Source organism: Syngnathus acus, chromosome 2 (genome assembly GCF_901709675.1).
Source record: "Syngnathus acus chromosome 2, fSynAcu1.2, whole genome shotgun sequence".
Classification (NCBI taxonomy): domain Eukaryota; kingdom Metazoa; phylum Chordata; class Actinopteri; order Syngnathiformes; family Syngnathidae; genus Syngnathus; species Syngnathus acus.
The window spans coordinates 19,154,011-19,172,225 of NC_051088.1; the positions used below are offsets into that span (position 1 = coordinate 19,154,011).

The 18,215-nt window shown below is 40.4% G+C and overlaps 1 protein-coding gene and 1 long non-coding RNA gene across 3 annotated transcripts in view; both read right to left on the reverse strand.

Moving 5' to 3' along the window:
- Positions 1–3,664: 3,664 nt before the first annotated feature.
- On the reverse strand, positions 3,665–11,687 carry LOC119116993. Its single transcript, XR_005096397.1, has 2 exons — positions 11,641–11,687; positions 3,665–4,203 (listed from the first exon to the last, which is right to left on the reverse strand). It is a non-coding gene; the product is annotated as an uncharacterized LOC119116993 (long non-coding RNA).
- LOC119116984 (beta-1,3-galactosyltransferase 1-like) overlaps positions 4,364–18,215 on the reverse strand; it is a 55,253-nt gene continuing 41,401 nt past the window's right edge. For both annotated transcript variants that reach the window (XM_037242878.1, XM_037242869.1), the window contains one exon: positions 4,364–6,182. In XM_037242878.1, the coding sequence (XP_037098773.1) occupies positions 4,940–5,926 (987 nt within the window). In that variant the 5' untranslated portion in view covers positions 5,927–6,182 and the 3' untranslated portion in view covers positions 4,364–4,939. The remainder of the gene's footprint in view (positions 6,183–18,215) is intronic.

Here is an 18,215-nt window from a genome sequence, read left to right on the forward strand (position 1 = left end):
TGTGATTATCTTCCATCAGCTCAGTACTGTCACATCCTCCATTAAATAAGATTGTCATTTATCGTACACATCACCGCGGAAAAGGGACTGAAGGAAGCTTTAGGGTGTGATTCTTCCTGATTTTTCTTAACTATGGCATTATTAAACAAAATAAAGACAAAGAACTCTTAGTATTAATCATTAAATTGGAAACATTTAACATCCTCGCAATAGTGGGCAATAGCTATCTCAGGGGGTCTTCCAAGACAAACAAAAACGTTTTTTACATACCTCCCAAAATCTGGAGAATGCTGATAAACATTCAGTATATGTTCTCTACAGATTGGGGAGAAACGTGGGGAAAAAAAATCCTGGAAAAAGCTGCAAGTACCCCAAAATCAGTTATCTGGCCTGGAACCTGGGGGTAGTGATGGGAAAATGAAGCTTCATGAACCAGATGTTATATTCTTTGGCTCCTCTAGATTGCAATGTTGGTTTAAAGTGAGGGTTTTAAGAAATAGCAAGTCAATGGCCTTTCAGCTCTTCGGTGAACAGAGAGAGTGCCATCTAGAGGTCTAAGTAAACCCATCAACGGGTTCATAAAACATCTTGAAGCTTCATTTGCCAATCATTACCTGGGGGTTCCAAGCATATATCAGGTGGGACCAGTACACCCCTCCTCTCGCTTAGGCACTCCTTCTTGGCCAAGCAAGGTTCAGATTTTTCCCTCTCTAAATACACTATCTGAGATCCAATACATTCAATCTGTGCATGCCTGGAATTTATGTGGCTCTGGTTGAGCAACACACTTGACTAGAACGGAGTGCTACAGCCAACACACTATTTATGTACTATGTATTCCATGTATATTTTGTTACAGTGTTCAGATAGTGTGCCTTTTTCAGAAGATTCAACCCGTACTGTGCGAGGCACAAGCGACTGAACTTCCCCGCATGCTCTTCTCACAAAGCAGCTCTTGTTCACGTTTGCAAAGAATAATGTCAAAGAAACACAACAAAATAGGCACACTCTGTCAAATCACACATTACAGGAAGTTCTTCCTGAAATAGTTTCTGCAATCAAAGTGTTCTATGTTGACAGCGTGGCGCCCGACGGCCTCTCAGAAGCATCGGCTGAGGATTTTGCAGACGCGCTGGTTGAAGGTTTCTTAGACCCCGTGGTATGAATAAAAGCAGAGGGGAGGAAATACAGAGAGTTAAAATTGGCTCATAAATACATTTATGAGAGAGATGAGAGTAAAATGAACTGCTCGCTCCACCTCATTCGCTTAATACACAAAACAAATGAGGATCTTTTGTGTTTCTGTGTGGTTTTAATCGCTTTGATGTACATTGGTGGTGCATCTCTTCACCATTAGTGTGGTTGAGTAGCTAACATCAGATGAAGTCGGAGGAAGGTGCTGAATCGATTCTTCTGTACCTGCTTACCGTCAATGTTTCTTCTCCTTTAGCTGTTTGTTGCTAGTATATATAGATTAGTTCTGCTGTATTAGGTGCTACTTTCCTTTCCGTTTCAGTTGTTTCTAATGTTGAGTAGGTTGCATTTTGTTTTGTTGTCCTTTGTTGTCACGTCGTTGAGTTTTTGTTGCCATTGCCTTTTGTTTATTGGGCAGTGTTATTTTCTTGTGTGTCCATATGTTCGTGATTTAATGATTGCTCATTTCCTTGTTCTGACTTCTTTGGGGTCCAGATTTTGGTGCATTTCTACCACTCATAATATTCTCAAATGACTTTATAGTATAAGATTCAAATTTGGCACATTTTAAAACTTATCCAGTATTTTCGAGACAATTTATCCTGTTCAGAGTCATTGGTGAGCTGGAACTGATTCCGATCATTGAGATTCACTCTCAGATGTAGGTCCATGGACAAGTCATTATTTCCAGTGAACCTAAACTGCATGTTTTTGAAATGTGAGATGAGGTGAATACCTGGAGACTATCCTCACAAGCACAGGATTCGGTCCTGGAACCTCAGATTGTGGGACAGACACACTAGTCACATGCAAAACCGTGCTGGCATTACACATACACGCACAAAATAATGGATGCCAAAAAGGTGGCCTCAAATCTGTGTGTTTTATATGTGTCTTCACCACTTATGCATGGATGAAAGGCTTCCTTCTTGGCCTGGAGATAATCATGAATATGATCGCACATGCTGGAAAGAAAAAAAACAGAGGAGCTCTCTCACCTAGCAGTGATCACTCTTGGATATAACATGAGACTGCTTTTCCAGGCTGAAGATAGTGTGACAGCATTATCTGGCAATTCCGAGCACTTCCAAATGTTCCTTAAACTGGAGAAGTATAATCCTTTTGTGCCCGAAAAACAAAAGGTCGTAAAGACCTGGTGAAAGAATGTGAATAAAAGAATATCAAAATCTGCGCTCTAACATTGTGCTTTTTAGGAGATGAAGGAAGATTATGCAGGATTAAAAATGCCCTGCAGTCTTTGCAGAGTCTAATTAGGGTACAATGCGAAACAAGGTCTACCCATGCCGTAAGCATTCCTATGCTTCAAAACCAAGGCCTTGTTTGAGAAAGGGAGTGTCCCAGTTGTCTATCACTCTGCTTTGCTCGTTATTTTTTTTTCACAGAAGCCAATGAATATTCACTTGTTTTTTATTTTATGAGACTACTAAACCTCTAAATTCTCTGTGATTTGAGCACCGTCTTTCTGTTGCTCAGCATACACTAACAGCTTATCAGACGAAGGAGTGATCAATCAGAGGAATGCAAAAATAACAAGAATAAACCCTGGAAGACATAGTTCATTGATGCCATTCTGAGAATCCTCCCAGCAAGTTTCCCGAATAACAAATAGACCATATACTGAATAGAATTATTGTTAGTCATTGCAAATAGAATCTGGATTTTAAGGGCTCTCCACATAAACTAAGTGGATCAGAACTGTGCTTTGATGAAGGAATGTCGTAATGTTGCACCAAAGAGCTTCCACAAGAAACTGCGATTTGTGGTGGATTTATCATCCAGTGTAAGGAACATGAGAACGGTTTTGCATGTCATAAAAACTTACAGAAAATTTACTATAGAAGGTCAAAGACACGACAGCTTTATTAACACTGCTGCTGTGTGGGTAAAATTACGCGTGATGTGCGAAAGATACCGGTGGTATGTTGGTCCTACAAATAATTATTAATAATAATCATAAATAATTAATGACATACCGTATTTTCCGGACTATAAGGCGCACTTAGAAACCTAAAGTCCGGTGCGCCTTATAGTATATGGACCAAATTCCTAAATTTAAACTGGCCCGAAGCATTGTGTCATGACATCAATAGTAAGTGGCCCGCTGAAGACTATGAATCATGAATCAAAAAGACTATGGATCATTATTTTGTGATTATAAAGTAATTTGTTGTGTCTGATGTTGAAATAAAAAAGATAAAATGGAGAATGATTTGATTTGGATTAAAAATCTGACATGATGCATTAATGGTGCGCCTTATAGTCCGGTGCACCTTATATAAGGACAAAGTTTTAAAATGGGCCATTCATTGAAGGTGCGCCTTATAGTCCGGTGCGCCTTATAGTCCAGATAATACGGTAATTTTTTCCAAACAACACATATTTCTACAGAATCCTGCCCTTATATTAAACCTTGCGTCATTCTGTAGATCAAATCCAACAAATGCAAATGTAAAATCTTATAAAACGGTTTTATTTACTCTAAAAACCTCAAACAGTAAGGTTTTTCAGTCCACGTTCAATGACTTTCATTCATGTTCAGGTAAACATACACACAAATCCTCTGCACTGCCTGAGACAAATAGCTGCACAGTACACAACAAAAGAAATACTATTCACTACTAATACAAGCAGCAAATTCTCTTCTCTTTGACAACCAATAAAAAGATAGGTGGATCTGTAAGAAAATATGCTTAAATATTATACAGCAAACATCGGCAAATAGGTTGTTGATACATCATTTTCCCCAAATGGAGTTATTTAACCATTTTACCGTAAAGTTATTGTGGTACCAAATACAAGGCCTGCTGCTGCGTTGCCAAAGCCCGTTTCCACCAAGCAGTTTTTTTTTTTGGTTTAGTTTAATTTTCACAAAAGTTGCGAAAGGTACAAAAATAATGAATCCCTATAGTGGTATTGTTTTGGCACCCTTTTGTCAATTTAACTGATATGTTTACGTAAGTATCGTATTTTCCGGGCTATAAGGCGCACCTATATATATGCCTTAGATATGGACCAAATTCTGGCTCGCGGGCCAAATGTGTTGTGTGATATTAATATTATTGATATATTGTTATTGTTTTCACTATTTCAAGTTATTATATTGTGATTGCATTAATGGTGCGCCTTATAGTCCGGTGCACCTTATATATGGACAAAGTTTTAAAATGGGCCATTCATTGAAGGTGCGCCTTATAATCCGGTGCGCCTTATAGTCCGGAAAACACGGTATTGCCATCTGTGAACTGGTTAACACACCAACATAACCTGCCATGAACTGATGGAACCTGGTGGAAACTTGGCTTTAGTACAACAGAAGATACACATACATTCAGTAGAACTTGAGTTCAACGCAAATGGCAAACGCAGTCACTTGAATGACGTGTGTTGGTATTGATCCAATCACTGGTCACTGTTAATACTCCTGGTGATTTAAAAACAAAGGCATGACGCCCACCACCTCCGTACAAGCGAGTGTGCAAGGTTGGATGCACATAAAAACACTTGACAAAATGGAGGTTACAGACAGGCATGTTTGGCGTTGTGCTAAAGGAACTCCCGGCAAAGCAATCAGTATTTGGACAAAGCCCTGAATGGTTTGTCAATACTCTCCTTTCAGCGCAGTGCTTTGTGCTGTACAGTGTTTGCCGATGTTGGAGAAGTGATAGATAGATAGAAGGTCAATCAATAGCTCCCTGACTCACAGAGTGAGGCTGGAGGAGTCCTGCTAACATTTAAGATGTTTCTTGCTGGTCATGTCGTTCCAAATGCGGTGCATCTCTTCAGGCGAGATCTGATGAACGGTGACCACTCGTCGATAGCGGCAGAGGCTGTAAGCCATTTTCCAGTGGTTGAAACCGCTGTTTTGGAAGGGGTGGATCCCCAGCTTACGCAGACACACTCCCACGTACACGTCCTCCAGATGTAGCAGCCTGGTGTGTAGTGAGGTTTGGTAGATGAGCTCGGCTACATCTGCCGAGAACACGTAGCCAGTGCCGGAGCAGAATGGTGGGTACTTGCTGTCTGGGTACAAGTCTCTCGGCATGTACCACTTGCTCCGCATGTCTCTGATTGGCCCGCCGTTGATGACGTAGCCTGTGAAATATCTCCTCCTGGGCTTGGTGCTGGGTTTGAGGAGGTTGTAGATGAGGTTCTCCATATTGACAAAGATGTCACTGTCTGTTTTGAGAACATATTGGGCTTTAGAGCAGAAGGTGGCCACCCAGCGCATTCCCATCAGTGTCTTGAGAGTCAGGTTGTGGTAAGAGTCAATAAAATCCTCAACGACAATGTCGTGGAAGATCTGGCTCTCCTGCTCCACCATGTGGTTAAGGACAGCGTCCGTGCTGCGACCCAACAAGAAGAGCGTGACCACACGCACGTCAGGAAATGTACTTTCGTCACCCCACGTTTCTCTTATGGCCTGCCGTGCATCAAATTCCTTGTGGGTGGTGCTTATCAGGATCACGAGAAAAGGGGTCTCCGTCTCACATTTCTTGGCATCATTGATGAGGTAGTCAAAGTCATGCGGATTCAGAGAGCGAGTGCGGTAGTTACCGAAGGTGGTGTTCTTACTCATCTTGGGTGCCTTGTGAATCGGGATGTTCAGCTGGCCCACATAGGAAGTGGATGGGCGGGTCACGCTCAGATACCAGAGAGCACTGGCCCAGCAAACCACTGTCAGCAAGTACAAACAGGAGACCTTAGAAGGCATCTCTGTTTACTTTGTTGGCTTTACAGGTGGCGGCAGCATTGGAAACTCTATGACCAGGCTGACATGGGATGTCTCAGATTGGACGGTGCATGTTGAGGCCGCCCCTGCCACATGGGACATCAATCCTAAATAATAGGCTTCTTTACTGTCTAGTGTGATTGAAAGGAAAATCCGCTGAGATATCTTATCATGGTCAACATGTCACTGCGTTCCATCGCCTCTCACAGAACCGCTTAGGGCGTGTCTTCGACAGGATCTGAAATTGGATAACACAGACTGGTCAGTGGAAACCAAATTTTGAACTAACTAAGAGGAAGATGATGAGCATCAAGATTGAAATGCCATATGTTAACCATTATAAGGATAGGTCTAATTATGTGTATATTAATCTCCAGGGGTCCTCAGTGGCTATATCGCAGTTCACTTTTTGTGGCTTCATTGCATGACATGAATATTTGGATGTTACTTGGCAGATTTCATCTATCTTGGATGTGTCCTGGTCATAACTCTTGCATTGGATGTGTCCTGGATCCTAACTCCTGCAATAAAGGAGGGATTACTCTACTTGCATTGCACCCACCAACCCTGGTGTCACTTAAACAATACTGCCTCTGATCACATGCTCTGGGGCGTAAAGAAATGGAAGTAGTAGGCTTTGCCTCAGCTCCACTATCTGTTTGCAGTTATTATTCAGCTGACTCTGTTGATCTGGACTTAGATGACAGTCACACTCACTCGGGGAATTTGGCGAGATGAGGCAGACAAAGTAAATACATTCCACTTCATCTTCTGTTCTACTCCGAGAAGTTCAGGTTTCGCATGGTCACTATCAGTCAACTAAATCTCAAATTTAGACTTGGCCGGGCATATTGACTTCACACGCCTTAATGAGATGCCATTTCATTTTGTTAGACCAGCGCCGCTGTGGTAATTTTAGCAACTCTTAAAATTGCAGCTCTAATTGGACACAGTCAGACCTTGAGGGGATGAATTTAAGCAATAAATATGAAATGGTCATGGTCAAATACTCCTTTTTGGTGTGTTCACAAACTGTTTTGATGTACAGTTACACACTCTGCTAAAATGAGAATAAAGAGATCATTTAGCATTTGTTTCCAGATATTTTCATCTAGCTTTGATACACAACTCGGAATATAGCATTAATTACTTTAATATTTAGTGAGCAAAAGAATTGGAAAAAATAAACTCAAAATAGACTGAAGTGAATAAGACTTAACATTTTGCATCATGTGATGCTTAAATAGCATTTTGACCTCAGACAAGTCGTTTCCACTTCTCGCCTCGATGAACTGCTTTTGGCAGTGTGATTTGGGTCATTATGTTGTGCCACAGTTCAAGAAGCCAAGCAAACCTAAGCAATAATATTACCTCCGCACTTTCACATGTGTGTTTGTGATTTTGAGTAGATCATTTCTCAAAGCCCCCCACCCTCATCACTTGGCTGAAGGATCATCTCAATTTGTTTCATTAATAACAACATAAACCGACAGTCACATGTGCCGATACTTAATGGAATCCAAATTTCAAGCTATTCCTGCTTCATGAAAATGATGATGCAGGATTAGAACTCTTTGTAGGACGCACAGAAGAAATTTACAGTCAGCGATGAGCAGCAAAACACGACATAAAGATCCAATTAGAAATATTGGATGTGTGAAATGTGCTTAGTTAGCATACTGCTGGCAGGTGGTGGTGTGCTTATAAAAGCTGCTAATCATTTTATCAGGCAAAATAATTTACCTTGTCTTGTAGGGGCTTGAAGCTTCTTTTCATGAGGACTTCTCTCTGATTCCACCCCCATCTCCGCTATCTCCCTGGCCCTGTTCTCCATCTCTCGTTTTCCCTCTGAAGCATAGTCATCAATCTCTCTGCCTGGACGAATTCATCTCATCATGGCTGCTTTTCCACACCTCCGCCTCATCTTCTCAATCACTCACTCGTTCAACACACCACTAGATGTCTGATCTTTCTTTTTGTATGTTGCACCACATATCACTCCATCTGTATTTATGTCACTCTCACATATGCATTGTGTTTTTGCCATTTTGGCAGCCCATTTTTCCCATTGCTGCTCATATCTTACATGTATTTGTTTTTTTATGAGTCATTTTCCTTTTCTGAGTGAACATTAACTTATTGACAGGTCCTACTGCAATCAGTCACATGGGGCGGTCACAATCTCCACTTCCTGCAATATGTCTCCCATGTCCCTGACAGAATCACTAAAGCATCATGTTTATCTCCGTGACCTTGCTTCCACTCCCTCTTGTATGCAAATCAGCTTTCTTCTTCTTCCTCTTTCCTTCCCAAAACAAATTTGCACTAAGCCATTTAAAAAGGCAGATTTGCTTCATACTGTCCAGTCACTTTTAATAATGTTGACAAGAGAAACAAACTTGCAAAAGAACACAGAATCATCATTTTTGAGTGTGACAAAAGAAGTCAGTGTCTGCACACTACGGTAGTTATGATTTAAGTACTCTATGTGAGCCATGACAAAACAACTGGTTATACTGAACATGTGAAAAGTGTTACATAAAATACAAAAGTACAAATAAACCTGACTCATGTTCTAGAAAAAAAATTGGAAAAAATGAACAAATTGTCTTCGTCCCAAAAGTGTGTGGAGTGATGTTTTTTTTTTAATCTGTTGGATGTGAAAAGAGCATGGACATCTCTTGATATTTTTTGATGGAATAGTGCATTAAAAAAATATAATGCATTGGATTTATTTTGCTCTTTTCTATATTGTACTCAAAGTGCTCACAGTAGATGCATTATTGATACGGTCACACATTGGTACTCTGGGGCAGGCTGACACAAGTGTGGCAGCCAGTGCGTGCCTACGGCCCCTCCGACCACCACCAAACATTCACACCCAAGGACACAAGGACCCATGACCCACAACCTTGCGACGCATGAGGATTTTTTTATTATTATTAACTTGAAAGAATCCAGGCATTTATTTACTTTACTATAATATTGCAACAATACAATTCCGGTGCATATTGTTTGTGATCTGCTAATCTAAGATCGTTGGCATGACAACAAAGTGTCAATGCGAGGCAAAACCAGAAAATGAGAACTGCGGCATCAGTGTTTGGAATGTAGAGTCCCTCCAAACCCATCACCCATGTCAATTTAGCAATCTCCCACTGCGCTCTGCTGCAGTGGCAGCTGCTCCAATAAGTCTCACTCTGAAGCCAGACTCCACACTGTGATCACTTCGGCGTGTAGGCACTCTAGTGCATGATTATCCAGTCCAAGCAAACTAAAAATAAAAATCAGCAGCCCTTGACTGACAGAGAAATGTATTTTGATGAGAGCCGTGAGACAATGAATGACTCTAGTTCCTAAAGTCTAAGTTTCTTTGTGAGAGGCATACAATAACAAAGCAGAAGAAATGTGTCTATAACTAAGGCTTCGTAGGAATGTATTAAATATTCAACAACTTGATCATTTTTCAATGGAACGCCAAAAGAGTTCAGTTACAATATAACATGCTATTAGTGATTTCAATCACAACTTGTGCCAGCTTTTATACTACTGCTGACGCCTTGGGGGTCAATTTCTGAAATCAGCAACAGCTTCGGTGACTAATGCTGCACAGTTCGCACAGACCTTTCGTCATAGTAAAGCACAATAACAATTTTAGACTCTACACTTGTCAATGTTGTTGGTCGGTGAGAAATGTAGACACTAACGGTGAACAATTTAACTGAACTAGCATCACATTCAAATTGCCTAGCTGGGTAAAACAGTATGACTGGCTTTGGGCATCCAAATTATGTACAGCTTTTACGTATATGCATACATACAAATACAACGACAAATTATAAAGAGCCATATACGCAATGAACAAACTAGAAAAACAAAATCATCACTGGCATCTTTCTTTATATAACAATCAAATACTACATGTATATTGTAGACTTAAGCAGACAATATGATATACTATGTAAACACAAAAAACAAAGAACACACGATATGGAGATTTTTGGAAGCTCTTGAAGACACCTGGTGAAAAACAAATCGAGACATTGTGGACATTTACTATTTCTACAGGTGCTGTGTCTTGGTCTCCGCCAGTGCCATGAAAGAAAGGAAGTGCTTTGTCTTGTTTTGCCAAATGGAGAAGTTGGATGTGCATTACCCCTACAGAATAATTTCCAATTTCACATACCACTCTGTGTGTCTGCTTTTCAATGAGAAGTTGCAGGCCATTGGCAGCCCCCTTAACTTTCCTAAGAGCAAGAGCAGCACACCTCTTTGATTGTAAAAACCTAAATGGGCATTCCAGGGTGATGTCGGAGAATTGTTATTTTTTATTTTTATTCTCTGCATTGGCACGACAGCACAGTATTACATAAGCAAGGTTGGGAAATATTGAACATTTTTCATGGTTTGAAGGTGTCATTTTGATGGTGTTGTTCCATACAAGTCATAGTGACTTAAATGGAGAAACATTGAAAATAATTTCCTTTCTTTACTTCATTCTATATCGGCTATTCAACAATCAGGTCATTTCTTGGAACTGTTTTTGTAGGATTTTTTTGATATGAACAAAAATCTAAATGCCTTGTGATCTTAATGTAATTGAGAAATGTTCAAACTAATGGTAGCATCCAACTTTGTCTCAGCCTGGTTATATTGCCACGTGGAAAAAGATGTTTCATTACATAATAAAAATATCACTTCTTTGGTTGCTTTAAATAACACTATAATATTGATATTGCAATAATCAACCCCCGTATTGCACATCTTGTGTTTTTCCAATATTGTGCAGCCCTGTAAACAATTTAAGTTCCCACGTGAGAACATTTTTGAGTCTTGAATGGAATTGCCATGCATGTTTTTTAAAGTCGGGGGAAAGCAGAGTAGAACCCCAAAAATGCACAGAGATAATATGTAAACTCTACACCGTAAGGAGCAAAGATTCAAGCCCCAAACCTCAGAACTGTCAGGCAAATGTCACTATAGTTGCACTCACACAACATGCTGACTTAATACGATGTTTTGAATGAAAGTATCACACATACATGTGAAAAATTACAAGTTGCTATCACACATTAAAGATAGCGATTATAGATTTAGTCTTCATGATGCATGATTTATTCTGCTGTGGCTATGATCAGGAACCCTCAGTATGTGAAAAGCTTGGAGGCAACAAATGTGGGCGGTTGTTGTCTCATGTTGCTCCCCATAATTGATTGCCGTCATTAGCGTTGCGTGGAGTGACCTTGCTCAGGGACCAATAGCAGTGCCAATGCACGAGAGAAAAGACAATGAGAGAGTTGTTTTCATAAGCTGTAATGTCTTTGCCGTTAGGTGAACGGTGTGTAGAAGCATGGAGGACAGACGCGTCAGAGGGTAGATAAATCATGTTGTGAACCCCAGGGCGACATCTTACAGCCACACTGCCTGGTTCAATATAGCAGATTTAAAGTATTGGTAGCTAGGGAACTTTTCGACCTCCATAAAATATTTTCATACCTCTTCTGATGAAATATCGACTTACTACTTGTTGAGTGGTACCTTGCCAGACAAAGGTTGCATCTCTTTTACTGGGACTAAACAACTTTGAGGACGGTACAAATAACAACAACGCACTGCTGCCAAAAGTCCCACAACATCCGAAGCGACGGCTGCAAGAAGTAAACAAAGTACCGTATTTTCCGCACTATAAGGCGCACCTAAAAACCTCCAATTTTCTCAAAAGCCGACAGTGCGCCTTATAATCAGATGCGCCTTATATATGGACCAATATTGAGCCACTACAGCAGGCGTGTCCAAAGTCCGGCTCGCGGGCCAAATGTCAAAGTCAAAGTCAGCTTTATTGTCAATCCCTTCCTATGTCAAGACACACAAAGAAACCGAAATTCCGTTTCCTCTATCCCACGGTTACGAGACATACAAGTAGACGACACAAAATAAAAACAAGAAGGCACAAACAATAAATAATAAATAATAACTAAATAAAATGAGCGATGAATAAATAATAAACCAATAACCCAATAAATAAGAGGAGCAAAACTGAGCCAGTGTGCATACAGCAGACAGTAAGCATAGCGCAAAGAACAGGACGCTACGCAGAAAGGGGCAACGCAAATGTATATATCTTATATATGGACAAAGTTTTAAAATGGGCCATTCATTGAAGGTGCGCCTTATAATCCGGTGCGCCTTATAGTGCGGAAAATACGGTATAAATAATGCTAATCATGGGGGGGGGTAAACAAAATTCAAAAGTGAGATTTGAACCTGTGACGCACAGGATTGAAGCAGGACCTTTGCGAGGCAGCACACTTTCAGAGTTTGTATTTGTATGTCTCAAGCAGCGAAATATCGCCAGGGGGTCGTTTCCGATCAGTCTGCATTTGTCACTGTCAATCTCGCTCCCACGTTCCTTGTGCAGAATCCTTCTTCACGCTCAGTAACAAACTGTCACAATACCCGCAACAATGCCAAAAAGTTTAACAGAACTTACTTTTACCTAGATTCGACTTTGCATTGGAGCCCAGGGTAGAGTCAAATCCAAGTTGGTTATTAGGGGTTTCATACAAAACATTATCCACCTGTTTTCTCTGGGGCAAATGGTTCATTTCTTTTCCATTTTTGAGATAATATACACTAGCGTTCAAAGGTTTGGGGTCACCCAAACAATTTCCATGAAAACAAAATTGCACAAGGGTTTTCTCATCATCCATTAGCCTTCTTACACAATTCGGTAACATAATGGACCATTAGAACACTGATTATTGCTGGAAATGGGCCTTTATACACCTATGTAGATATTGCATTAAAAATCAGATGTGATTTTATTTTAAAAATAAGGACATTTCTAAGTGACTCCAAACTTTTGAATAATAGTATTTAAAATGTTTTCTTCTGTCATTTTTTAATAAAGACATATTTATATAGATATCAGGATGAACACAAAGAAGGTTGGATAGGGCCAATTATACTGCATCAGTTGCTCCTGACTTGAGGGGGATATCGTCCAGAACTAAATTTAAACGTTTATTCTCAACATTATTATATGGTATTGTTTGGACACAATAAATTTAACCACCTCATTGCTATTCATCCTGCACACAGCCATTGGAAACAGAAATGTAATTCAGCCCAACTGCTGGCGAGCGAGAGCAAAACACTATCGCCTTTGTCCATATGGCGTCATCATAATCAATGAAAACTTAAACGTTTCTTCGTGGGGCTTTAATGACCGGCAGGGGAAAAACTCCATCAACATTTTCATGGGTGCTGACTTAATAGAACCCAGCCTGGCTTATAGTTATGACAACAAGCATTTACAAAATGATTTAGACAAGACCAGGGCAAATTATAACCCAGGAGCCACAACCACCTCGGCAAGCGTTCCAGTTTTTCATGTGGCAAAATTTATTGCCCACCCCTGATTCAGACAATAAATCACACATACATAGAGTATGTCATGTGAGACATCAGTACTGTATTGTAAAATCCATGGTAGCTTAAATGAGCCCAGTTCAGCAAGCATCAAATAACGGACTCCCTTTTCTTTGCCTTTTTATGGCAAAATAAGCAATAAGTCAAAGCAGTAACACTCCAGCTATTTTATTTTATTTGTATTTTATCATTAATAGGGGTTAGCTAATTTTTCACTTGTATAAATGTCTATTAAGCCATTGAGCACATGCATACATACGGTAAACACACAACAAACCACACACATCCACACACAATGACGTATAGGGATGTGTAGTATAATAAACAACTTCTGTACTTCAAAGCCGGCAGACCTCATTTTTATATGTTCATAATGTAATCTAAGACCGAATAGCAAAGAATTGTGGGAAATGGGTAAAAGCACATTATTTACTGGCTCTTTGCTTATACATGCATCCATTATCTCAGCACCCAACTGTTAAATTCGCCATATGCTCAACAGGCGGTTGTGCAGAGATACTTTCTTCTGCTGCATAGCATTTGATCCTCTTTTCACCAATCTTCTAAAACCATTGTGCTGCCTTCTGAGAATTCAAAGGAAGGATTAATGTGTGAGGAGTTTAACATCAATGGCCAAATGGGTTAGCATCCTTCCTAATGTGAGTGAGTGAGTGAGTGAGGACCAACTAAAATGCCATTGCCGGGCAGCATCCAATTTGACACTGGCAAAGCATTTGTTCTTGAATGGTGAAGTCACGGTGATTTGGGAGGATAAACGATGCCGGTCCAATAGACATCATTACAGGCCATGGGATGGATAGAGTGAGCTTAGTGCAAAGCCTCAAAATTCAAAGTAGATTAAGGCTGACAGAGGAAATTGGATATCAATAGCGGCCAAAAGATTTGGCAGCTGTGCAGAGGGCCCATTGCTCCAGCCCCACTTCAGTGCTCATCTGAGCTGAGACCCAGCTGGTGTAAATCTATCTGCAGCCAGGCGGTGTTTCCAGAAAGTTTTGCTCACAAGTGACCACTGTCACCTCAAAGGGCAGAATAATCCACACCGAAAGTTTCAACGGAAGCTTTTTTTATGCGTGTGTTCTTGAACTCTTGAAATCCTACCCATCCAGTGCTCCATTTATGAGTGCTAAAATGAGAAAAGGCAGGTTCTGCTTGACCAAACACCTTGAGCCATCTCCTCGACATGGTGTGGGCCTACACTTTGAATACTAAGCACCTTCATAAATTGGAAATGACAAGGTGATGCATGTGGGTAATACATTTTACTGCCCAACTTCCTGACATTGATGTTACACAATAGGGAGGCTCAGTGCTGCATCAGGGCCCCAAGTTATCACTGATGCCGATGAAACAAGAACTGTACCCCAGAAAGTGGTTATTATCCTTATGTGATGCTATTTGTTGAGAAGAAGCAAAGTAAGGCAGCACAACAAAGGGCAAGCTAAAGTATGAAACAGTTGGGGATTAATAGGGGGAACATCGTGGTAATAACACCCATTGATCTGGATGTAGAAGGTGATGAAACCTTGCAGCTCAAGGAGGCCACGGCGAGGTGTTGAATATAAACAAGCCGTGACACAAGGAGGATCTGCAGTGGTACAATTCAGTGCCTTCTGGAAGAGCACAGGGGGAATTTGATCAGAATGGCAGTTTTAAGACAATGAGCACGACCTGAGCAAACTCAGTGTCCCTGTGAGTTCATAATAAAAGAAAAGTGAGCGCTCAGGACTAAGCGATATGGTCATTATTTATGTTTTCATCTATTTCCCCTGCATATATTTTTTTTTACTTCTGTACAGTATGTAGAAATTGATGTGCACACCAGTGAAACTATCTCAAGACATCTTGGTCTGCTTCAAAAGGACTAAAAATGCTTTTGTTTTACTCGTGCTTTGAATTGCATGCAAATGAAGTTATTCATAATAAAGGGAGAGTTTGAGATTTAAAACGAAACAAAAAACACTTTTTTGACTCCTATAAATGCCGTCCTGCTAAAACCTATGTCAAACGAATCAAAGGCAACCGTACGGCTGCATTGCTGCTGAAGAGATTTTGTATTTTAAAAAAAATAAAAAAATAAAAATCTGAATGCCTTATTTTAAGATTTTGCCTGCAACACGCAAACTTTATACTTGCAACACCAACATGAAAAGACAGCGTTGCGTTTGAGTGAAAAATAAACAGTGGTCAAGCTAAGACATGATCGATACTAATTGGAACAATGAAATAAGTCAAGCGTGATTTTGTTTGGCAGTTGGCAGTTGTTTTTATACTAGATGCCTTTCTCGAGGCAAAACCGACTCATCTTTCATCTGGACTTTGAACCGGTAGTGGCTGGACACTCGGGAATCGGATCAACATCATCTGTATGAAAGCAAAATGAATCACACTGTTTTTTAAACACAGTTTAGAAAACTGCAATGTGTAACCCTTCCAGAAACAAACAACTAAATCAGGCTGGTGCAAAAGCCTAGAAGCCGATGACAAAGAATAATTCAAATTGCAACTTTTAGATCTCATTTGATACAATCCATTTTAGGTTTAGCTCACCTAATACGTGTGGCATTAAACAATATTGTAGCAGCAGTAGATCCATGTGTCAATACTTGGAATTACAAGATAAAATGACCTGTTGTTAACCCAAATTAGTTGCAGTGACATAACGAGTGTTAAGATAGACAATTTGAACTATTCTGGTGGTTATGAACCTTCCCTTTTAATTGAACACTTATTTAAATGTGACTACAGAAGGCTTTTGCCCACTGACTGCACGGCAGTTTAGCTTTCAGGGATTAAGCAGTTATCAGGGACACCATCTTGGTGCAGGAAGGCAGGCCTGACATGAACAGGCTGAACACATCCTCTTATAGACCGACAACTATGCCTCTCCAGATAATACACAACCTTGGGCAACAGCACTGTAATCACAATCCAACTCACAGGTTTTCTTCTCATTTTTGGTTGATACGCTCACACACACGCACGTGCACACGCACACACCTGCAAGCATGAAAACCTCGGCACAGTTTATTCAAAGCTACTCTTGTACTTTGAGTCACATGTACTGTGGTATTTGTTCTCTGAAATGAACACTTTCCGCCTGGGGACTTTGTCCAGATGGTGTAAGCAAAACAAAGGGTGAAAACCAAATTTTTTTTTCTACTCAATGCAAAAAGTCTGCAAAATTGGGAGGTTAAAGAAGCAAGTAAACCTTCATACTGTGCTTCACACTTTTCCACCACGGCAGTTTTGTCAAACTACTGCTAGTTTCTCGTTTGATCCTGAGCAGGTGCTTGTTTCTGTCACCGACACACACACATGCCAACACATATGCAAATATCTGCTCCTGCAGCTGGCAGCCTCAGCATCTCCAGAACACTGTCATGGGGGGGCTACATCGGACATTCAAAACACAACCTGTCTTCACACACGATACAGAAACTCAGCTGTATTCAGGTCGCGTAGGTTCTAACTACAAATGCATCCACCGCTTTGCAATAAACTAAACATCAGCCGAGAATTGATGATGTACATGCTTTGTAAAACAGCTTTGCCTTTAAAGAAGACGTATGACCAGAAATTGATTTTTCAATGTTTTCTTTATAAAGATCTCTGTGAAGGCCATCAAGTCAGAAATGAAACAACCAAGTACAACTTTTGTTGCCTGCTTATTTTGGGAAATATCAGCAAGTGAGTAGTTTTGCACTTCCACTCTACTGTTATAAAACAATGGGACAAATTACTATAATAAATATAATCACCAGAAAGGTGATTAGCAAAATCTGCATGACAGATTAGAGGTGCAGGGTTCGATTCCAGCTCCGGCCATCCTGTGTGGAGTTGGCTTTTGATAATTGATCATTTTGATCTTCCAAGTCGTGTCATTAAAAAAAATACAACTAAGTTGTCGATGTGTGGGAGGAGGTTATCTGTGTTGGACAACTTCATGCCTCATGCTGCAACACTAATTCACAAGTGTATTATTTTGGCTTGATGATGAGTGGTGTGGGCGGCCGAGGGTACGGTTAAATTAGCCATTGGTGGCTTGTAATCAGAGCTGAATTTTCTGGATTCATCTCATTACTCAAGATAACAGTGTAAGCTTTTGAAATGCAGCACTTGGAAACACATGGACAAGAAAACCCCGTAATGATCACTGACAGACATCAATAATATAATGTAATAACGTTTCAGTTGTAAGACAATTTAGCTTCCTTTCATGAATAAAAAAAATCATTCATTTCCTTGCTTTAATCTGATTCATGTTCCCGTTATCTTTTTAAATCCCGGAATTCCAATAAATCTGCCAGATATTCAACAAAAGGTTAGATATACTTCAGAGCGGGAGAGAATGAAAATCTTCTGTGTGAAGGATAAAATAAACCCTAAAAAAGTAATAAAGAAATATATGAATATGGTGGCTGGATAGATGAACGAATATTACCGTATTGGGAACGTTATCTCTATGTGCACTTGCTCTGCAGTCACCAAGTGCACATCAAACACGCCTCTGTGCATGGATGGCGTGATAACCTCTGTGGACTGCCTGTCCCCTGATGCCGCTTGCACCCACAGGTGAAGCTGCAATCTCCAGGCAGCAGGTGGTGTGGTCAGAGGCCACGCTGCTCAGTACGAGCCTGGTAAATAAATAATTCAACCCATCGGGCTCACTAAGCTTCAAATTCAGATATATCCTTTCCTCGAATCAGAAATGGTGAAGTGGGTATAGATTTGGAGGGGATTAACACTCACGAAAGGCGGTCCTCACAATGGGCAATCTGTCCTGTACTTTGCCCACTTGACACAAGCCCAATACATTTGG